Consider the following 23,692-nt stretch of genomic DNA (forward strand, 5'->3'; position numbering starts at 1 on the left):
TGGGGGATGAGGAGGCAGGTCTCAGTGAGCAGGGTGCAGTGGTGCCCAGGGGCCAGGCCGTACCTGCAGGTCTCGAAGCCGTGCCGCAGAGCCGTGCCCACCTGCTCGGTGCTGGCCAGCTGCAGGCCCAGCTGGTGGCAGGCATTGCTTGCTTCCGAGAAGTTCACTTTCTTCTCAAGATAAATTCCTACGCCTGTGATCCTGCAAGGTGAAAGAATGGAACCTGTAATTTGGACATAAACATGCCTGGTTAGTATTTGAACATCAGCAGCAATTCCTCAGGAAGAATTGAAGTTCACGCTCAACTGAATTGAACATCTTTAAAAGTTTCTAGCTGGAGGATAGGGGAAAACTAATTCCTAGGGAAAAAGATATCCTTTAAAAATAGAACTTCTTTTTAACACAATAGTCTAGGACTGCAAGAGGTTTGGCTGTTACTAGACTAAATGTATATACAGACTTTTCCCCTTTTTTTGTTTTTAATGAATTATAACAAGCAGTTGCACTGAGGCATCAATTCTGTCAACTCACCCCGACTGCAAGATGAGAAGGTATAGAATATCAAAGGTAATACACATAACTTTTCATGGAATTACTATACCAATAGCAAAGTACACCTATAAAGATTTTATCATGCCTGATGTTCCTTACTCCTCCTAAACTCGTTTTTCTTTTGTTCTCCCAGCCATACATGATGCTCCCACCCCGAGCCACTGTCGTGTTCAGGCTCCTGGGTGCTTGGCAGGGAGTGGGACTAGAGGGAGGAGATAGGCTGGGGGAGTTGGGGACACTTTTCCGGGCAGTGCATCAGCATTTTTAGACAGCCACAGCTTCCTTTCAGCCACTCTGTCTCCAGGAATGTCCTCATGTAGGTCTCAGTGTGCAAAGCACTGCCGTGCCAGAGAGGACAAGCATGGGAACAGGTCTCCAGACATGTGGGTGAGGAGCCAAGCCTGGCAGTGTTCATGGGGCCCTTAACAACTTACCTTAACTCGGTCAGCCCTGATTTGGTCAGGCAGTTCAGCTAGATGGTTGGCACAGGTCCCTTCCAAATGAAACTATTCTCTTCTATTCTACTTGTGGTGCTCCAGTGTTCAGTTTTCTTGATTCCCTTTAGCTAACAGGCAACTCTCACAGTCCTGTTGAGACTCATTTCTAGTTTCCTGACCCAGTCTGTCTCAGCTGCTGAGGCACAGCCCACAATTCCTCTCTCCCAGTTTTCAAGACCCTGTTCCTCCTCTAGAGTTTATGCCTCTTTCCTTCCTCCCCTTACAACTCTTCTATGCTCAGACTTCATTCTTACTCTTATTGCTTACTTAGTCAATTACTTTCCTATCTTTAGATTTGAGCCGATACAACTTCTAAAAAATGTAATGAAAGAATTAAGTGAACAATTACAAATGTCCCATAAAGCTGAGCACCTGACTGAAAGGAATGCAGTGGAATCTCAGAAAGTTACTTAGGTGCTTGCAAACTGCTACAGTCTTTAGTCATTCAGTTACAGCACAGATATTTTTACAGGTGAATTGGGTGATGGACACACAGCATCACAGAAAAATTCAGTACCAGAAAATTAAGACATAAATGATAAGAAAAGTGACTCTAGGACATGGATCAAAGTTGTACCTTAAAATTTGCTAAGCCTTTTAAAGCAAAATGGTGAAGTAAAAGATACATTTTGTAAAAGTTACTAACTTCAAATCTAAATTCCAGGTGGTTTCATGGCATGAGGGAGAAACCCAGAAAGAGAATAGCAGCCTCTTCAAACCTTTTCATCGCTTCTTAAATCACCCCTGACCTCTGTTCTAAAGATGACTGAGTTTGTACAGGAGACAGACTAAGACTTTAGAAGCACATTGTGCTTTTTGGCCACAAGCTGCACACAGCTGCACTTCAAACTCTGCTCTGTTTAGCCAACCTACCAATAATGGGACATTCTCCTCAGCATTTGGGTTTTGGGTGAAAAATCTGTTCTACTGAGATAGGTGGGAAGACCTAGACAGAAGAATCTCACAGCAAGGAAAGGTTTGCAGTGCTCAGACAATGCTTTGTCACTTTGACAGCAATTAACTTAGCCCAACAACGAGCGTTTCCCTATGAGATAAATTCATTCCCTGGATTCTCAAGCACCTGTGCTTTCCCATAAGCCAGACACACCTTAACACACATTCCCTTTCCCCCTTTCCTGTCTGCAAATCTAGCTACTTTTCCCAAGACTTTAAAAAGTAGAACTTTACATACCTGTTATAATGTCACTTTGAGCCATCAATGTCATAACCCAGAGGCAAAACACTGCTGAGGTAACTCCAGAGTAAGTTGTCATTGTCACCAGCTTGGAAAAGTCAGAAAACGAAGGAATTGAAGGTGCTTTGTCTCCTGTGCTAAGAGAAGTGAAGGTACAGGAGTCTGTCAGACTCCTGCTGGGATGACCTGTGGAAAGAGCTGGAGCTGTCAGTGCACTGCTTCCCAGAGAGTGGCAGTGATCCTGTGCACTGTCCCACTCAGCGGTGAGGTCACTGACTGGAAATCCCTAATTACCCTTTACATTTGCTTTCATGTAGGAATTGCTGGAAAATCTCACCACTGCTGACTCAGAGAGAACAGCTGAGGAAGGGAGATAAGACTGTTAGACTGCTACGCTAGTAAACATTTTGAAAGAATTTTTTCTTTTGCTTATGTTTTCCTGGTTTACTAACAGCTCATTATTCATGTTGTCTATTCATCTGGTAAATAAAACAAATCATCTGTTGTATCACAGCATGCTGAGCAGGATTTTCACATTTTATTGGAAGGGCATCCATTCCCCACCATCCTGTTTGTGTTGATGGAGCACTTTTACTTTTCCTTCGAGAGTCAATGCGAGGACAGTTACCCTGACACAGAGGTAAAACAATACCTAGTTCTGAGCAGATTTGGGGATACACTGCCATGACTGGGATTCCCTGCGAGACTCTGATGCAGGGGGGAGTGAGTCCCAGCACTGCTGCAGTTCCAACCAACAGCAACAACCCCCAGAGACTGGCTGGAAACACAGATGCTCCCAAGCAGCCCCTGCTGGCTCACTCTGCCTCCGTGTGAGGCCTCACAGCTCCAAGCACTGCTTGGTGAACTGCTTTACCTGCTCACAGCTCAGAGTGCCCTGAGCCTCTGCTTTGCCTGCAACAGGGTGATTCTGCTCCATCATGTTCAACCTGTGATTCAGCAAACCTTCAGGTGTCCTGAGGCTGCTCTCAGAATCCTGTAACACACGTGTAACAGTAGCTACCTCTAAACTGCTGTTTGCACTGCAGAAAGTTCCCACTTAATAAGACAGTGTTAACTTTTAACTGGGCACAGGCCCAATCCCCCACAGCATCCTGTGGCACAGACAAGAGCCTGTGGGGAGTGCTAGGGGCTAGAGAAATGTCGTCTCCACTGACAATGAAGAAATGAAAATCGGGTTGTGTTTGGGCTGAGCTTTGGAACTGAATGTTGGTAAGGCAAATTTCTTGCTCCAGTTTCTATTCCCTCCTTTACTGTGCTGCCCTTAGCTGCCTCTGCAAAGTGCTGGCAATGTCAGGCAGTGTCACAGACTTAGCTCTCACCTGAAGCAGGTTTGAAGTGGATTCACTTGCATTTACATTGTAGGACTCTGTAGTTCTCTGGAACTAGTAAACTGTGGCTGCAAAACACTGAGAACATGCAACAAAATCTTACAATCTCTGTGCTTACCTCGAGCTACTAAGTATTTCCTACAGTGAAAACTAATCAAGAGCAGCTTTCTGACATTTTAATTGCATGCTAATTGTCCTGTCAGGCTTTAACACCTTGTGCCTATCATGAGTGCAGCAAAGTTCCTGCAGGCCAACTCTCCAGGCTCCTGATGTTTAGTAGGATTTTTAGCTGTAACAATGAGATAAACATCTTTGCAACACCAAACAAAAATATAAACTCCTTCACATGGTCTTGTAAGAGCAAAACACAGACTAGGAGAGGGACAAAAGAATTCAGAATGATGAAGTGAGACTGACTTTTTTTTTTTGCAGTTTCTTCCTTTTTGTATTACAGCTGTTCCAAAACTGTATGGAAGATCCACTTATCTGGACTGTAACAGGACAAAAGGTCTTTAACCTTTTGGTGTGTCTTCGTCATAATTTGTGTGGTGAAGAAAAAGCAGACGATTAACTAAAGATTAATTAGTGTTTGACCTAAATACCTCCAGTAACCTATATGAAAAATTCCCAGCCTCTCCTGCCAGCACTTTTTACAACGTTGCTGAGGGTTGCCAAGCGGAAAACGTTCGGTATGGAAGAACAGACTTAACTGTTCTCTGCAATCATGTCTAAAGGAACCTTGAAATCTGAACAACAGGAGAGGAAACAAGTGCAAAAAATGTTGATATAGAAACTACAAATGTCAGGGTCTTTTCAAGGTAGCAGTAATTGCTTTCAAGGTTGTCACTGTCCCAGAGTTTTTCTTCCTGACACTGACCATCAGAGATTCAGAAACTGGGCATTATTTCCCACCCATGGACTGGCAGCTCAGCTCCCCACACAGCCCAGACTCCCCAGACCTCCCAAGCAATTAAGGAATGCTAACCTTGCACTGTGAATCCTCTGGTTCCAGGTGTCCCTTGGGGCCTTGCACGTTTGGCCTCCCCAGTGGCACACGGCCTCGCTCTGACGCAGGAGCTAACCTCTCTCCAGCACATTTCAGCTTCCTCTCATCTCATTTCTAGGGAGCACAGGGATGACCCTGCTTGCCAACACTTTTGCTATCGACACAGGTGTTCTCTTGCTTCTGCATCCCCTTCCTGCAGAGGTGGAGGACAAAGCCCAAGGCAGAGCTCACCAGAGCAGAGCACAGGCAAACCCAGAGCCGTCGGCGACAACGCTGAGGACTTTGAAACCATACTTTTATTTCAAAACTCAAGTATGTGATACTATACAGTACAATACAGCACACTTGTGCAAAACCTTACAACGCTCCGAATTTAAATACGCTACACAAAAACAGTGCCCCTTTCAAACTCCTCTTCTAGAAACTTCTGTGCTGTGCAGGAAAAACCAATGTGTCTTGTCAAAGCAGAAAAATAAATATTGCACCTCAGGAAAACTATTTCAGTGTTAGTAGCATAAATAATAGGTCTGTTTTTTGTTACCTGGTGTGATCTTTGAACACAAAAGAGGTTGGGGTTTTCTCCAGATAAAGCAAACGAATATCCAATAGATGAAATTACAGTTAGAATAGGTTTTGAGCTTAATCTAGGTTCCTATTTTAAGAAAGGTGTTTTCATTAGCTAACTGAAAAATACAAGCAAAACTATTTACTGTGCTGTTAGTCATTGTGGCTCGTTATTTTTAGTGGACAGTTTGCTCAGAGTAGTTATAAAAAGAAATTTTTTTAAATAAACTTCATTTTTTAGCCCTGTGAAAATCTCTTGCCTCTTTCAGGCCATTCCCCACCACAAGCACTAACTGTGTGGCTAAATCAAAGTTGCCTTGGACAGGCAAGTATTGGCCGTGGGCACGGTCTCCCAAAAGCAGAGAGCTGAACTCCAGGGATGAAACCTCACTCACCCCCTGACCAAAAAATGCTTCATGTTAAGCAGCTCAAGAGTCCTGTAGACACCAACAACCTTCTATGTGCCCTTAAAATAAGTTGTCGGACCCTCATCGGTGCAGATGTAAATAACAGCAAACTAGTTGGATTACAGGCACTGTTAACTCTTCCCTTCAGTGCAGCCCAATATTTCCACAATCACTTCATCAAATATGTGCCACAATTTTTGGCATAGCGAATTCTGAATATTCAGCAGTATTTACTTTCAATTTTTAATGCCTTAAGTGATCAGTATTATTTTAAAAGAACCTGAAGTTAAAAAGCTGATTTTGATAGAGAGGTATTCAAAGAACCACTGATGAGTTTCTTCAGACACTGAAAGTACATGAAACATTACAGCAGTTCTCACAGACAGATCCTCTAACTGAATCAGATGCCAAGGAATGTGCAGGAAACCTTGTCTTACTCTTTACCAATTACAATTTTAGACTGACACTTTCCCATTATCCTTTTTGAACTTCCTTAAGCACAACATGCCTCAGTAATATACACCCTAAAACAAACCCCAACCTCCCAACTGCTGACAGACTCCTCCTGCTCACCCAAAACACACAGTTGTAGTGTTCTGCTTTTTGTAATTGCCTTTTTTTTTTAAAAGACTTTTCTTTTCTTTCTCCATATAAATGTCTCTTAGGAGAAGCACGTGGCTAAAGATGTAACAAACCAAAATTCACCAGCAGGATGTTTGTCACTAGTGCCAGATCTGAGTGAGTGGGAAACCTTGGAGAGCTGGCCCGAGGCTCAGTGCTCACCCCACGAGAGCAGGGCAATGTGAGCTGAACTGGCACACCCTGTGGTGGGTGAGCAGACAATCCTCAGGCAGACACTGCCAGAGCAGTGCAGGACACAGTGCAAACAGGTGTCACAGGTGCTGACACTGTGGCTGCCTCTGCACAGGGCACACCTGCAGTGCCAGGCACTCTGCTCAGAGCACCAGGAGGTGTGTTCACTGCCTTCACTGCCTGGGGCTGCTTGTCTGAAAAACTCACAACTCCCAGACAGGCAGAACTGCTGAAAAACCTGGGCAAAAGCTTAACCCCTCATGACCTGGCAGTGCCCCAGATTCTGAGATGAAGCACTAACCCTGCCCAGTGAGCTCTCCAAGCCCTCACTGCTTCCCCACCCTGACTCAGGCAGGCACCACGAGGGGTCTAACTGCTGGCAGAGCTGTGCCCTGGTGTCCCAAAGGGCAGAGTCCACTCAGTGTGGTCACCTCTATCATGAGACACATTTATGCATGTACTTAACCTCCATTTAAATAACCATACAGGTAATTCCTCTCATAAAATTACTTCATCAGCAAGGCATTTAGTCTAATAATAGAATTATATTCTTCTATAGAAAAGCTTCTATTTCTATCCAATAGTCATGAATAAGAAAATGAATTAGCCTCTTAAAACCCAAAGGACTTAAATGCCATCAGTACTTCACCAACCCACAACAAATTCAGAAATGCAAAGTAAAGGACTAACTGCCAACTCAGGTGTTAGGATTTTCCTCCAAGTGTCAGTGTCCTGTGCAGATCATTCTGTTCCATGTCTTGCTGCTGTTGGTCACTGCCACAGCCTGGTCAGGGCTCAGCATTTCACCCTCAGCAGCCAGTGGCAGTAAGGGGCAGACAGGGTTATTGACCAGATTGTCAGGGCAAGGTCTGTTCACAACACTCCCCAGAGCAGTGGGGTGGGGGGACTGGTCCGACAGCTCCCGTGTGACAGCCACAGGGCTGAGCTGCACCGTCCTGGCTGTGCCCCCATCAGTCAGCACGCTGCTCCTGCCGGAACCCTGAGCTCCACCAGGAGTGGTGCTGGGCAGCAGAGCAGCTGCCCTTCCCCTCGGCGGCCTCCGACCTCTCGGCGCAGGAGTTGTAGGAGTGGTAGATTCCCAACACCACAGCAAAAACGACTATTGCAGCCACGACAAGCCATACCACATTCCAGTGTTTGCACAGTTTGGGGTACAGGATGGATAAATAATTAATGATGACTTCAAGTCTGCTGTAAAAATCAAAAGAAAACTGTTATATCTTAATCGTATGCAAATGTATCATCTTTCAACTTTCCAGTTTAAGAGGTTTCATAGGGGTATGGTTCAGCATCCTTTTCCCAATGCAGCCACCTTGTCAAAGAAGCATCAGATTGCAAAGTCCTTTGAAGAAGAGCTGTACACTCAGATATTCCAGCTCCAACTATGCCATGACATGGTAATATTTGCAAGGTGGCTGAAGACTCTCAACTGGATTTCCATCTCTCCTACCTGTCAACTGGCAAATCTCAGAGCTTGGTAACCATCATGTAAAATTCTGCACTGTTCATACCTTGGCCGACTAAACTAAACATTAGAACATGCTGTAAACATTTCTTTCTAAGAGCTTCATGACTAGTGAGACATCTGCCCTTTGTCTGTGAAAATACTGTTATTTCAAAGATGCTTCCCTAGAATGGAAGAAAACATGCCAAAGGGATAGTATAAACCACGTGGTTGGGTACCACAAACAGAAAAAAGTGGCCCCTCTTGCATGGACATATCACACCACTGCCTCACCTGCTTTTCAGGCTTTTGATCTCATCTTCATTTTCGCTTTCTTCATGTTCATCATGACTTTCTTTGGCTGTCTCTTCATCTTCCTCCTTCAGTTCCTGAAGTTGTTTGTTTTTCTTCAAGCCTTCCTGATAGCTTTAACACACAAACCATTTATTTCTTAGTCTAGCATGATCTGATTTAATGGAAAAGGAGCTTTGTGTTTTGGCACATGCCATGAAACACGAGTAGCAGAGTTGCAGCAGTTGAACAAGAGTAAAAGTTAGCTGAAGGCCACGAGTATGGCACACAGCCAGCCACCCTTCCTTAACTGAGGATTGTGTTGGGGCTGATACCAAGTTTGTCATCTTGAGTTACAGTTCTCAGCAGAGAACAAATTTTGTCTGTTGTATAGGAGTCAATAAATATATCTCTATTATTTTCCAGTCATTTTCAACACCCTTTTTTCCTGGAGAATAAATGCAAATCAATGCTAAAGATAGATGGATGTTGGATCCTGCAGGAGAGGATCAGAATTTTTGTCTCACTCTTCACACAGTACAAAGTTCTTTGCTTAGCATTCAGAAACGGATCCCAAAATTGTTAATCACCCCCAAACCTGCTGTGCAAAGCACTTTATGACACAACTACTCAAGGGTTGGTACTTTTTACCCATTCCCATGCACACTTTTCAGAGGAAATGCTTCATTAAGCTGTTTTGGGTTACCCAGCCATGAAGCTGAACACTCTGACATAAGGACACACCCACCCAACTCAGAATCTCTGAGGGAGCTGCTCTCCCAGTTTGGCTTCTGTTGGTGAGAGATGAAAATCACCATGCACACACCCTGGGGGAGCTCACTCACATCGCTGCCCACTTGGCTCCGAATACGACCATCTTCGAGGAGCTCATTGCAACCACCTCACTCACTTTGCACTTACAACTAAATCTGAAAACCTTGTCCTCGTCTGGCAGCACACACTGCCAGACTGAGTGCACATGAATATTCCCACCCTTTGTTGTATGCTTCCTCTTCTATCCTGGCTTTGGTTTCGGGGCTGATCTCCTCCAGGCTCTGTGCTGGTGCGGACGGAGGCGTTTCGCAGTCAGGCTCTCCACTGGGCTTTCCACTGGAGAAACCAAAGAAAGGCAAAGAGAAAGTAATGCCACTGAAATGCAATGGATTGGGAGTGCACTGCAATTTAGTGACTCGTGTGTTCTCTTTTTGAATGTGCATCAGAGAAATGAAATGTCTCTCAGAACATACAAACTGAACATCAAGAAAAACACGAGTTTCAAAATGATGCAATTCCAGAACAGTAATTATTGAGTTGTTAAGGCAATGAAATGCATTTTGCTTCTTCTTTGAAACAGAAAAACAAAAAGAGCATTTGTTTCCTGGCTCATCCAGGGCAATTATATCCTATTCTTGAAAACATTTCCCTCACCTTTCTAAAAATCATGTTGGCAATTGTAACCCGCTGCATAAGAGGAAAATAACAGAGACAATATCAAACACTAATTTAACAAAACTTTGGCTTTATCTGCCTTTTAGGTACTCTCCCCTGCTGACTCTATATGCTGAAATACTACACAGGTTAAAAACCACAAACACATCCATCCCTTTGGTCACTAAAGGGATGTGCAATATTGATAAGGTTTTATTGGTTGTTGGTTTTTCTCTCTTTGAATTTCTGTACAGTTTCACAAGATGGTCCAGACCCTGCAGAGCTCTTTGGAGTTGTAACACCTAGTGCTGCAGTTCAGCGTTTCTGGTGTCCCAGCTCTTGCACATTTACATTCTTAGGCAAGCACAGGCACAAAACAAAGACAAGTTTTGTCCTGGCTCAGCACTAATCTAAAAGACATGAAATTCAACCTTTTGTCCTGATGCACACATTTTAAAGCTTTCAGTTTGAATGTTTAAAGCATAATTTCAATTAGTCCTGCAGACACTTCGTTGTGTTCCTGCAAACAGTCTAAATGCCCAAAGCAGTAGCAGTAACAATCACAACAAAAATCAATATGTTTTAGCAAGTTTACTTCTGAAACATCAGCAAGCAACTTCCTCAGGATGCACATTTCCTGAAAGAGATAAGTATTTGGAAAAGGGCCTGACTGGTTTTTTTGCTTTCCAGCCTGACCATACATACAAATGAAACATATGCACACAACAGAACACCTTAATTCAGCCAGGACATCTACACTAATGGCAACACAGAGTCAAAAGGCCAAATGCTCTAGTGAAAAATATTTTTGCCATTTATAGGTGCTAGGAAAACGTAGATATTGAGGTATTTGCTTATTACCAGGTTAAAAAAAAATCTTAGCTTTCATAGCTTTATTTTTCCATTTTGAAGTGCAAACTTTTCTGACTGCTATACTAAAACCTCAAGTTGTAAAAACTGAAGTATCAGACCTAATGCTTAAACTTAGCTGAATGTTTAATTCATTGCTCATAAAAAAAAATTGCCACTCAGTTTAATCATTGTTTTGACTTCTGCAAATTCTGATGATCTAGTGTTATGATAAATTACACTCGAGTTTTCAACACCTGCTGACACTGTGTACCAGAGGATTTCAAGACATGGCTCTTGCCAGCTGGGCACCTCTGGAACGTCCTGGGCAGAACACAAACCTCTGTCACTGGGTAGTCAGGCTAAGGCAGGTTCATGCCCTGGGTCACTCCTGGCCTACTTGAGATACAGCATTATCTTCCAGGACACTCACGTGCAACGCCATCGGTTCTCTCCAGCTGGGAGGGCAGGCCTACTCCAAAGCCTCATTGTATAACCTGATGCATTTTTCACTTGATGAGTTCTAGTGATCAGAGCAGGCCCAGCTTAGTTCTGAGATCCTGCATGTAAACTCTTTGGACAGGAGAGCAAAATATGATGGTGACATGGTAGAATAGCTACCAGATCATGAACCAATCTAAGCCAATAGTATGTCACTGGATTCAACAACTTATGCCTTGGTTTAGGAAAGACAGAAATGATATAATGACCATTTCATATTAAGATTTCATAGGTAATGAAATGACCTAAAGAAAACTCACTTTTCTAAAAGTGCTGGCAGGGCAGGAGTAGATGTGAGGTTGCTCCTTCCATTACTAGGTGATTCAGACTGTAAGCAAAACACAGCAACAAATGTTACATCTGTCAATTAAATTCAAATGAGTGTCCAATAAAATGACATAGTCAATGTGCTTCCTCAGTTTCCTTCCACACTCATAAGCAAAGTATCTTTTATATGGAGCTTCCAAATTGCTCCCACTAAGCACAGCAAACAATGGACCTGCACGCCAAGAATATTCCCTGACATTCCTCTCTACTCTGCTTATTTTTTCCAAGTCTTTCTTCATCTGTTGATCACTGAGCAGTAAAATTACTCTATTGCTTCTCTCCTGTTATCCTAGGAAGGTTCATTTATTGTCTGAGTTTTCAGTGGGAAATTTTAAACAAAAATAGATCATATTAAACCGTGTCAAACAAACACACCAAAACAATTGACCCAGAGTACATAATGACTAAACTGCACAAACAGATGCTCTTCTTAGACCTAAAGTGGATTCAGCTACTCAGCAAGGCCCCTGATGTGGTCACCCTAAGGTTTTACCAGAACACTGTGTAACTGTCAGGTTATGTCCCATCAGAGCTCATCTCTGAACAGTTTGCATTGCAGTTCTCCTTCAAAGCATTCATATGGATTGTGTTTAGAATAAATTCTCATGTACTTTAGTAAAGTTTTACACAAAAAGCCAACCCAGAGGCTGATAGCTCCACTAATCCCAGAGCATCACAGAACCTCTACATCTGTACCACACACAACATGAATTACATGTGCTTCTGGGCACTGTGAACTTTTGGGCAATGAAGAGCAGCAGCTCAATCAGGTTCTGTGGTTTCTAGTTTCTAGTTAACAACTATTTTCACTCCTTCTTTCCTGTGTGTTACTACAGGTTAGAAGTCCAATTGCCTCACTTATGTCTAGTGCTTCTGGACCACCAGCTAGCCCTACTCAGCTGTGTCCCAAGGGATGTGTACAGAGGGAGAGTCTGCAGGCACATGTTCCTGACACCATAGGAACGACCTCTGTGCATCCCTTTCACTGGGATGGACAAGGCAAACCAGTGAAAGGCCTTCCACTATTAGTCACTGTGGCTTGGCCCTATGAAAAACTGGTCTAGACAAAATGTGGAGTTTACTTACCAGGGATGGCATTGAAGGTATAGGTGAAGCTGTTGGTGACTGACCAGGAATGCTCAAGGAGTTAAATTTAGGAACAACAGCAACACTGACTCTCCTCCGAGGCATATTCTGTGAGAAACAATGTGGATTTTGGTATCACACAGCAAGCCAGATGAAGAACAGTTCTGCAGGTTAATAAGTGTGGCGAAGATATTAATGTCTCTTGGGGAAAAGGAGAGTTAGAGCAAAATTAAGATAAATGGCTCCCAGGCTGTGGTTTTCCCCAAAACTTCCCCTAGTACCGTCTGGTATGACAAGTGCTTAGTGTGAAATGTGGTGTGGTACAGGGATGCTGCTCTTTCCCCTCCACAGTGGAAGCCCAAGAGTTCAAGTGACACAACAGATATGTTCTGAGCTAGTATTATCAGCTCTTTAACTTTACATCTAAGGCACTCTGGCCATGATGAAATTCTTAAGGCAAGGAAAATGTTATGGCCATGGAACCCCAAATCATACAGTGAGTTTTGATCCAATGTTCACTTTTCTCACTGAGGACTGAGAATGAAGCACAGGACCTATGACATTCCCTGGATCACAGGGATGTGACCTGGATTACAGTTATGCTGAAATAAATAGGAGCATCAGCATTATTGCACAAGGTCATACTTATGTACCAAAACCCACAAAGCACATGCACCAAATCACAGGAAGGACATCAAGAATTTGTCAGCACTGTTTCAAACACGGCCTATAAAACTCAGTGCATGTAGACAAAGAAATCTCAATGCATAAAATGTTCATTTTCTTTACATTGCAGAGGTACCTTTCCAACAGTCAGAGACATGGATCTAGATGTACGAGGTACTCCATCTTCTGCATGGAAACACAGACAAAGAACTGCATTAGGCTACACGAGTACCTACAAATAATACTACAGCAGAGCCCTTGCATTTCAAACTCAGACACAGTGTATCTACACAAGGTCTGCAGTGCCCACATATTTATCTGTCACTCAGTTCTGATCTCATCTGCACCTGCAGAAGAAATTTGAAACAACTGCAAAGCCTCAAACCATCACTGAGATCAGGCACGAGCTACTCTTTGCCTCCATGCACAAGTTCTTGCAGAGGAAAATACTCATATTTCATTTCAGCAAAGGAGAGAAAAGGGTACAAAAAGAAAAAAAAGGTTTGAATAATGAAATTTTGCTCTCGTGTGTCACCTAAAAGGTAGTTGCATTAAAGCTGTGCAGACTATGTGCATGTGCCAGAGGCCAATTAAAATGTCATTGGACCTCATCGGAATTTGGTAAGGGACAGTGATTTGAAATTATGGCACCATAACATTAAGTATGGCTTATATGAAATATTTTATCCTATTTGGGTAACCTTTTAAAATCTCCTCCTGCAGATCAGAACTTCATGAACAGGTTTCATGATACTTCAGTTCTAGTCATCAACGGCACCAACATTTCTCTGTATAGAGGCAAGACAGACCCTTAAATTTAGTCATGTTTTTTACCAGAGGCACCATAGCTCCTGCTGGAATTCTGATTGGCGAGTTTCTTGAACTCCATTAGCTCAGCATGATCCTTTTCATATGTCCTCTTCAGGTTTTCCACGTACTGCATCATGACCTCTGTGGCCTTGGACATGCGTTTCTCCTGTGGAAGGAAAGGAGGAACACCCAGGTAACCCCTGGGCCCAGCAAACCATTTGTCTCTAGGTGTGTGCTCCCTCAGGGCTACAGCTGGAACAGCTGCTCTGAAAGAGCCCTCATGACCTAACTCCCTAAGCTGGTAAGAACACACAGGCACACACGTTTGTGTGTGTTCCGCAGAGCGCTGTAACTGATTGTGTCAGTATTTATACACCTGCCTCTGTGCCTCTCCCAGTTATGTGCTGCACCATGTTTGCTTTCAAACCCTCGAAGGTCTTAGCCACTGGCATCGACCTAGTTAGTCTAGAGGGCAGAGGGAACCCCTTGAATCTGGGAAGGTCTTGCTGTGTTCTCACTTATACCCGTTCTGTTCATATCCCTTTTGTAGTTGGCTGACTGAGCTATTGCCAAAGGCAGGTGACTGAACTCGAGGAGCTTTTCGACCCAGAAAAAATTTCTTATCATGCTGTACTGATTCAAGACAAGTTTCTTGTAATGCAGCTGCAGTTCTGAACAATACATTGCTCCTATTGAAGATGTCAAATAGCGTCATGGGCAATCTTCTGTTGGAGCTTTATTATTTCCAGACTGAAACGGTGTGTTATCTGCCACTGCAATAAATGCCTTGAGCCTGTCAAAGTGGCAAACACGATTCCCAGGGTGCCTGCAGGGATGGCTGAAGGAGCCACGGGGTGAACACGTGCCCACCTGGCGCACGGCGCCGACCATCTCTGCGCGGCTGGAGAGCCTGGCAGCCAAGCGCCGCAGCACCGCCACGTCCTCCAGCAGCCGCTGGTACGCCTCTCTGTGCTCGTAGTGCTGCCACAGGGGAGCTGAGGACTGGAGAGACAACACAACTTGGATCAGCAGGTCTTGCCCCTTGCAGCTCAAACCACTTACAGAAGGGGGTGGAAATGCCCAGGCAGAGCTGCCCATGGCCAGAGCAGCCCCAGAGCGGTGCCCGCACAGCCCTCACAGCACCCAAGGGCTTTGGCAGGGCTCAGCACACTGCAGCACTTCCAGACTGTACCACCAGCCATGCCTTGCTGCCTGTGAGCTTCACCTACGCCGAGTTCCTCCCAGCAAAGCACATCTTAGCTCCCTGGGCACAAGGTGCTAAGAAGGCCACGTGTGCTCTTTCAGTTCCATGACACTTGGCTTACTTGAAAAGAAGACATATAGTCTCAAGAACTCCAAATGTAAAAGAGTGACAAAAAAGTCATATGGCCTGTAAATCAAATGGCAATTGCCATCTCTGAACCATTTTGTGCAATCAACAGACACATCTCTGAAATGGATTAATATCATCACTTTGACAGCTCAGATTAACACTGAAAAGCATCAAAGCACATAAATTCTTGGGATTAGTTACCAAAAGCAAGAGTGAATGTAGATGTTTTGTTAGCCAAAGTCTTAGTGAACATCTCTTCACTGGGTGAGCTCTCTGTTCACAGAAGAGTTTGATATGAGAAAACCCTAAACAATTTAGTTCAGACTTACAGGTGGATTTTGCCATCCTGCCTGATTCCTATATTCTCTATCACTGTGTTGCCCTTCAGACAAGTTTCCCTCTGACCAGCTCTACTGTGCCCTAGCTCCTGCAGCCCCTCACTTGTGTTACTGGGGGAGTAAGTCAGTGCACTGAAATCATGTGTGAAAGTAATAATCTCTCATCCTCCTACTTTTCTTCCCCACTTCAAAGGAAGGGAGTGATGTGCAGTAACCTTTTGAGTGGAGCTCAGTCTGCAGTTCTGAACGCACTCAGCTTAGCCACAGGCTGATTTCAAGAACTGAATTTGCTGTTCATGCATCCTCTGAGTGTTTCCAGGACTGGGCCCACTCTGGCAGAAAACACTCTCTCTCTGGCAGGGTGGGAGGCAGCTCAGGGCCAGGAGCCCGAGCAGCACAACAGGAAGGTTTGGGCTGAATGACAACAGGGATAAGCAAGCACAGTCACACAGATTTCCAGTGTGTGTACACTTCATGGGCACCACAGTTCAGAAAACAGTTTCCAGTGTTTCCTTACCGTAATGGCTGCTTTAAAGTTTTCCAGTTCCTTCTCAGCATTCTCTTCAGTAAGATTTCTCTCCCTTTCTGCTTGGATAATTCTAGATTCCAAAGTATAACTGTCATTTCTAAAGGCCAAGGAAAGCTGTACAAACACATTCTGTTTGGAGTAAAAAGAGGCATTTTTCAGTAACTCTCTCAGTAACACAATTTCCAATAGCTGCTTATGAACAAGGTACATATTTAACAAACTTTGGTGCTTAGAAAAGTATTGAAACAGAAAACTGAAAAACTTTTTAACATGAGTTTGTTCCAGAAGTCCCTTCTATTTCCTTCCACTAAAATACAAATCCTTGTGTTGCTGCCTCTGTTCCTGCCTGTTTTTCTGGGAGCTCAGGAGAGCAGAGACAGTGAAGGAAGTCGCCGACCAGAAGCACCAGAATCACAATGGATCTGTTTCCTAGCTGGACTTCCTGCAAGGGTCCCCAAGGTTTTTGCACAGATAGTCTGTGCAGAGGAAGTCCAGGGATGAACTCATCGTTTTACCCAAGGGATAAACACCTCCCACTGACGCCAGGGAAAGATGAAGTGCTAACACTTTTACTCTCCTGCACTCTGCTTTCAAAGACTGTTTCTTGCTCTACCAGGTGCATTATTTCTTTGAGTTAGTACTGTGCAAAGCACAAGGCACCAACAATTCCATGAGGCTGGAGCTGTGCAAATAAAGATCTTTTTCTTGATGGGTATGTGAAAAAAAAATAGCAGAAACAAAGCTGCAAGCCAAAGGGCAACCTGCAAACAAAACCATTGGCTTGGACTGAGAAGGCAAAAATTATGTAAACTGACAGCAAGGTATCACTAAGAACTGCCCCAAAGCTCCTGTGCAATTCAACTAATTTAGTTTCTGACCTCATTTAATCTCATTTTTAATTACTTTAAGAATATTATCATAATTTCCAAAATAAATGCATGTTTTATTATGAAAAATGCACAAACAAATGTTGTGCTTATTCCTTCTCTGTCTCTCCACAGTTCATATTGCTTGTATGTATTTCACAACATTCTTACTTTGACTGAACTCAACTTTTTTTCTGAGAAATATTTTTTTGGGAAAAAAAGTCATCCCATGACCTGAGTTTAATACCATGTTTAGACTTAGAGTAACTGCTTAAAATTGAGGTATATGTGCAAAGTAATGATCTTAAGAACATACTTACCTCAACTTCTTTCTCAGTAAGTGGAGGGGAGCTAGGAATAAAAGCAAGAAATTCACATTTTAATGAATTTTAATTGCCTCTAAAAAGAAAGCTATTCTGGTATATAATTGACAGTACCAATGAAGCCCATCCTGTCATTACACAGTTTGTGGACCCTCCCTGTGCTTTCCCCCCAGGGATGTCTCTTTCTGCCTCTGAGGATCTTTACCTTCCTGGAAGTGATTTGTTCACCCGCAGCTTCCGCAGCAACACGTCAGGAATGCTGGGCATGACATCAGAGCTGTTCTTTGGCTCTTCCTCCTCGGTGGGGGAAGGGAGAGGTGAAGGGCCTAAAGACATTTTCAGACAAAACATTTCCAGTTTTGTGAAGTCATGCAGTAATTGTCAGTAATCGGCACCTCAGAGGCAAAGGGACCTCTCAGTTTAGCTGTGTCTTTCCCAAAGCCAGAGGGGCTTTCACCCCAGCTCTGCGAGCAGAAGTGAACAACAGGTAAAGCTCTATCTCTTCATGTAGAATGTTACTTCTACTGCAGTAGTGATCACTCATCTCTCCTTTACTACTAGAGATCCCCAGTCCTTCCTCTAGAGCAGTGGCAACAAAAGTAATCTGCACCGAAAAAATAATTATTGTATTAGCATTTTTCCTAGAACTCAAACTGAACCCAAATTCAATACTGGAACTTCTAACCTAACCTCCTGCATTTGTGCTTTACCAATACACTTGGTAAAGCATCATTTCTGGAATATTTTAGCTGAGCTTCTGTAACAGAACACTGACATTTCCTGAGGCTTTAGGTTCCACCTGCCAAGTGCAGTGTAATGTTCCACACTATAGATTTTGTGCACCATTTATAGTGCTGAGTTACAACAGGTACCTGTCTGCCCTGCAAGCTCATTGAAACAGGACAAGGTGACAGCCACATTCTCTAATTCTGTCCCTTTCAAAAGGACCCAGATATGGCTCAATTGGGCTTTTTCCATTCGTGTTAGTTAGCTTTTTCATTGTATTAATTTCACATCTAATAATTCCCTTATCTCCCTCTATCTTCAGGATGTAATGAAAGACTCTCCTGTACCAAAGGCAGCTTCTCAGCCTGGTGAAGGGATCTTGGTACAGCTCTGCTGTTCACCAGGTGTGAGAGAGAGTTTCTTAGATTTGCAGAACAAATAGTGTGACAAAACTCAAACTCTGTACATGTGGAGAGCACCAACATGAGAGACAGAGCAAAACAGGAGATTCTTTCTAGCTACACTTTAGTTCTGTGTTACAGAACTTCATGTTACAAAAGCCTGGTATTTACTTCAGGACAGTCACTTGTGTCCCCATAAAATCCAGCCACAGTGTCTCCAGGTGTGACACATTCCCCTGTCTAAAGCTCTGCAGATGCAGAGTTGTGTCCTCAGCTGATCACAGTAACTTGTCCCTGGCAGAAAACATGATGGACACAGTGCATTGGGCTCACAACAGTGAACATGGCCTGTCTGGCTGTTTCCTATTGTCTATGCAAAATTACTGCTCCAGTAAGAGAGCATAAGGTGGATTTTATGACAATGTGAGGAAGTAAGTCCCCCTGACAAATGGACTAGGGGTTTGACCCCTTGCTTGTTTTCCCCACTGAGGACAAAGAGTTGACCCTTAATGTTCTGATTATCACTTAGATAAGTTCCTGAACTGTAAAACCCTCACGGTGCTCATTGAGATCTTGGTTGAAAAGCTAGATAAAATAATCCTTAGCTTTTCATAACATTTCCCTCCATACTTTCAAACCAGCCAAGATGATGTAACAGGCTGCTAAAATGGCAACTATTTTACACTGTCAAACAGGGACTGCTAAATAATTTCCAGGAAATTATACATTAGCAGTGACAAGAACAGTATTATCATCTCTAGGGGTCCAGAGATATAATCACTACATACAGAGGACAAGAAGTCTTTTACTCTTGTTCCATTCAGATTGCAGATGAGTTTGCCCCCAGAGATGACATGAAATGTGATATCTCAACACCTCTCAGTGCAAGAGACTTTAAGGCCTTATAAAACAGTCCCAAAGAAAATCTGTGAGTTAGCAAAAGGAGCAGTATTAGAGAAAAACTGAAATTGTCTTTGGACCAAATCTTGGACAATCAGTTTCAGCTCCTTTCATATTAACCATCTCCATCACAGCTCATGTGGCCTTGAAAACATCTGAACAAGTTCTGACTAAACTACCTCCCCACAAAAGTCGGTTTTGGTTTCAATATTTTCAGTTGATTTGGTTTAAATACTTTCAGCACTACTACTGTTTAATTATTCCACATGTTGAACTGTCCTCAGGTTTGTATCTTCACTCTTTATTGTGATTCTGAGCCTTTTCTGACACAGCCTGTAGGCTGCAAAACTCTTTTGCTTGTGTTAGACTGGAAAACACTTGGTGCCAGATTTCTTTTTCCTCATTTATGCAGAGTTTTAAGCCTTTTCCTTACAAAGCCTTTCCCTTTATTTTTCCGTAAAAATCACAGAAATTGAGCTTTAAAAATCCCACTTATTGCAAGGCATATTTTTCCAGTCCTTCAATCACATTCATGACTCTTCTCTGGCCTTACTCTTACCTACTCACACTGACACAGAAATGTGGACCAGAAGTGAAAATGCCATTTCAATACTTGCCACACACAGACTAAAACAGAAGAGCAGGAATAAAGCATTCCATCTCTTATTTATGCTGACAGGGATCAAATTCACTCCTATGCCACGATATCTTAGAGAGGCCACATCCTTTCAATCCAGCACTGCTGAGATCTTTTCACAGAAAACACTGAAACTCGAGGCAGTTCCAGACACATCTACACTCTGCTCCACATGTGCTTGCAATGCTATCTTCTTGGCTCAGATCATCAAGAAATTGAGGTGCTTCTATTATTGGTCTCTCTCATTCAGCCTTAGTACCGTTTTCCATGACTGCTTCAACGAATATTTAAGTGAAGAAAAGACTTCCCCCCCTCCCCCATGAAAGCCAAGTACAAAAATCAGTATGTAATAAACACTCCTTCCAGCTTTTATGATACTGCACCTTTTTCCTGTTCAGCTGCTTCACTAAGTTCAGGAAGTTTAAGTCCAACTAAATTTTGATTTCTCATCAAAATATGCTCCTGTTAAGAGAAACAGTAACATTTCTAAGTAACTGGACTAGAAATCTCAGTGTAAGTTCCCCTGCCACATGAGCAATGAATACAACACTTCCTGCAGTTAACAAACAGTGGAGAGATCTGTGTGAAGTTAGAGTCAGATGCTGCAGAGCATGGACACATGGACATACACACTCCAGAATATTGCATATTTCTCAGTTCATACAGGCATTATTCAGAAAAATTCCTGGGCATGCACAAAGAGATTCACAAAATGAGCTCTTTACTCAAACAGAAACACAGAGTTTTAGTAGTGAGTTTTAGTAACAAAGAATGAAAAAGCAATTTTGGGTATAGCCACAGGAGTAACTGAGTATCCCAGAAAAGGGAAATGGGAATGAATTAACCTCAGTGCAGAACTGAGGTTCTGTGTTCACCTGAAGATATTAACTGCTGGAGGTCAAAGGAGATACTCTTATTAGGCTGCTCAGGAAAGTGCCTCCTGCTTTTTTTTCTTTCAAAGGTAATTTTTCTAACAGACACATGGCAGTCACTTTCCTATGGTGGTTTGTAATTTCTGCTCTTTTTCTTAGGGTTTAGTTCTTAACTTTCAGGAATTTAGACAATTCTTTGACAACAGATTAGTTTACAGACATTGCAGTCCAAGTCTGTGCTTCTATTTGCACCAGTTAGAGTTGGGAACTGTAAGTCTGGACACTCCACCTGCCCCTGCTCTGAGACCCCCAGTTTGACAGCTCTGGGCACTTTGAGACATCTTCTGAGAGTGTTCAGTTAACAAATAATCAGACCAAAACTATCTCCTGCCTAGTCTGACAGGACTGCTGCCCTCGGAGGGGAGAGTGCCAGCCAACACAGGGCTCAAACCACAGAGCTGACCAACAAACGTGAATTTCAAACCCAAACAGTTTACAAGCAGGATGTGATAGCTGGAGGCTCGTAAGCCCTTGAACAAGAGCACAGTAACTGCCTCCAAACTCCAGCCAAAGGTTCCTGTTACACACAGGTCTCAGCCCACTCATGCACAGATCAGACAGTTAGTATTTGTGAGGCCCCTGAAGGAGCAGAAAGAGCATAAAACAGGGAAGCAAAGACAAGAGCATAAATGACCCTTTAAAAGAGAATGTTATGTCCTGAGGAAGGAAAGACTCTTTAGGTCTAAAATCCTCTTCGGAAACCAAAACAGATCAATTTAGTCCCAAGTAGGTATTACAAATTACGTGAGTGTTAATCAACTGCTTCCTATGTATAGGTCATGTAAAGGATGCAAACCCACTGTGGTTTACACTCACCCTTCTGTCTCAACGAAAGCAATTAGCACTTTCATGACACCAGCACTGCAAGTTTTTTTTGGGGCCAAAGCCTGTGCACATCTCTGCCTGCACTGCAGACAGCACAGTGCCCTTGGGGCACATGTGAAGAGAACTAAGAACCAGAGTAACCCCAGGGAATTCAGTTACAGGTTACAATCTGCTAAACTGCAAAGGGAAAAACCTCATACAACTCTCTGGTAACTTGGCTGACTCTGCCTCCCATGCTACTACTGCATGTGTCCTGCAAGGACAAAACTAATGCTAAGCAAGTTGACATGAAAGTAACAGATATGAAACCAACTTTCAAACAGGATAGAGCTGACGACTAGGACTCACCTCCCTGAGCTTTGTCAGCTTCTGCATTCGGACTGGTTGAACTTGGATTTGAAGGTCTTTGAAAGCTTTTAGCTGATTGCTGGATTTGTTACCAAGGCAGCTTTTCTCCTCCTCAGAGGGCAGCTTTGAAGGGGTTTTCTCTTTCTGCCCAGGCTCCAAGCTGTCCCACGACACAGCGCGCAGCAGAGGAGGACGCAGCCCACACACCTTAAATTCTGGTTTGCATGAAACTTTATGGTCCCTCGTTTCTGGAGCAGGAATTTTTAGCTTTGAGTCCATATTTCCTATTCCTGGTCCTGGTAGATGGGTTCTTAAAGGAACGTCATTTTCTTTTCCTTTCTTGAGGAACGATTTGCCAAGTTCATTTTCGCAAACATTCACGCAAGCATTAGGAGACATTCTGCCACCATCTCCACCTGAAGGGGAGCATTTAGGTAAAGTATCCATATGTTTCCGTGGATCAAAGTTTTCTTTTTGGTCTGAGAGCTTCTCTTTGGCGTTTTCAAAAGCAGCAGAACGAGGAACCAACCTTCCCTGAGAAATCTTTCTTTGATCATTCTGCCGCCGATCAGTTATTCCTTTTGCAGCACTCTGAAAGGAGAGGGACACTCGTAAACAGAGAAACAAGTCCAGATTCCTCCCTGCCCCTGCACAAGGACATATTTTCACTGTAAAAAGCCATTTCCTTTTCAGTGACATTTGCTTTTAAACATGTGCTGTTGACAAAAGAAACGATTTTTAAAAGGCACTTAAAGAATACTGAATTGGGAATCTCCTCTCTGAGCTTTGAGTTAACCTCCTCCCATTCCACGGTACATTACAGCAATCCTCATACAGCCAAGCTCCTCATCATCTCAGTGTAAGGTCTGTCTGAGCACTGTTCGTTTCTTCTGAGTGTTTTCTGTCAGTCCCTCACCTCCCAAGGCAGAATCCACGTGGGCTTGTAGGCTGAGTTAGAGCAGATACTGTAATTTCTCCTCTCTTTGTGTGTAGTATCATGGATTATACTTTGGTTGCAATATTTACAGGAGAACTTTTGCCTATGCCTTGGCTGCTTTGGTGCAGAATCTGGATTTTTCCTAAGGGTATCTTTGTCAGCTATTTAAGGCAACCAACATACAATCCATCTATGGGCTCTGCCTTAGATATGCTGCTACTCCTCTCCTTCATAGCTACTGCTCCAGAGTTCTGCTGCCATACTGTTTCTAATCCACACATAGCAAAACCTCTTTAAAGGGCCATCTGATACTACCTAAAACAAATAAGGAGACATTCACAAACTGCTCCAGCAAGAGTTGTGTGGGGCAGCAACGTCCCATCAGAGGTGTGGAGCTCAAGGTTCAGTCACCTCCTCCTCTGAACCCAGGGGGGCTGGAGAGGATGTCTGTCTAAAACACTGGCACACACCCAAGTGTAGTAGATCCTTTTACTTTACTCCTGAAGTGTGTTAGCATACTGATTTTCATTGCCCTAGAGCAGGGTGGGTGGCAGGATGCCAAGCTGCAAGCCCACTGCCCTTCACTCCATTTGTAGCTGCTTCACCATTTCTCACAGCTGCACACTTTTCTTCTTGCTCAGTGAACAGTCTCTTAGACCTCTTAGTCACATATGTCATACACATGGGTCATATATGTGCATACATGTGCTAAGACAAACTGGCAAGCTGTGTTCAGCACTTACCTCTGCACTCTGCCTGTCATCCTCCTTCACAGCTCTGTTATTCTAGGG

At 43.4% G+C, this 23,692-nt stretch overlaps 1 protein-coding gene across 1 annotated transcript in view; it reads right to left on the reverse strand.

The window, feature by feature from the left end:
• Window positions 1-7,354: 7,354 nt before the first annotated feature.
• Window positions 7,355-23,692, reverse strand: part of MRVI1 (murine retrovirus integration site 1 homolog) — a 19,117-nt gene continuing 2,779 nt past the window's right edge. The window contains exons 5-18 of the mRNA XM_009080688.1: window positions 23,645-23,686; window positions 21,965-22,555; window positions 20,243-20,321; window positions 17,401-17,521; window positions 17,193-17,223; window positions 15,995-16,135; window positions 14,677-14,808; window positions 13,831-13,972; window positions 13,133-13,182; window positions 12,331-12,438; window positions 11,178-11,245; window positions 9,133-9,249; window positions 8,143-8,274; window positions 7,355-7,595 (exon numbers count right to left, since the gene is read on the reverse strand). Coding sequence (XP_009078936.1) covers window positions 7,355-7,595; window positions 8,143-8,274; window positions 9,133-9,249; window positions 11,178-11,245; window positions 12,331-12,438; window positions 13,133-13,182; window positions 13,831-13,972; window positions 14,677-14,808; window positions 15,995-16,135; window positions 17,193-17,223; window positions 17,401-17,521; window positions 20,243-20,321; window positions 21,965-22,555; window positions 23,645-23,686 — 1,995 coding nt within the window. The remainder of the gene's footprint in view (window positions 7,596-8,142; window positions 8,275-9,132; window positions 9,250-11,177; window positions 11,246-12,330; window positions 12,439-13,132; window positions 13,183-13,830; window positions 13,973-14,676; window positions 14,809-15,994; window positions 16,136-17,192; window positions 17,224-17,400; window positions 17,522-20,242; window positions 20,322-21,964; window positions 22,556-23,644; window positions 23,687-23,692) is intronic.

The sequence above is a fragment of the Acanthisitta chloris genome, unplaced genomic scaffold, assembly GCF_000695815.1.
Source record: "Acanthisitta chloris isolate BGI_N310 unplaced genomic scaffold, ASM69581v1 scaffold11558, whole genome shotgun sequence".
Classification (NCBI taxonomy): Eukaryota; Metazoa; Chordata; class Aves; order Passeriformes; family Acanthisittidae; genus Acanthisitta; species Acanthisitta chloris.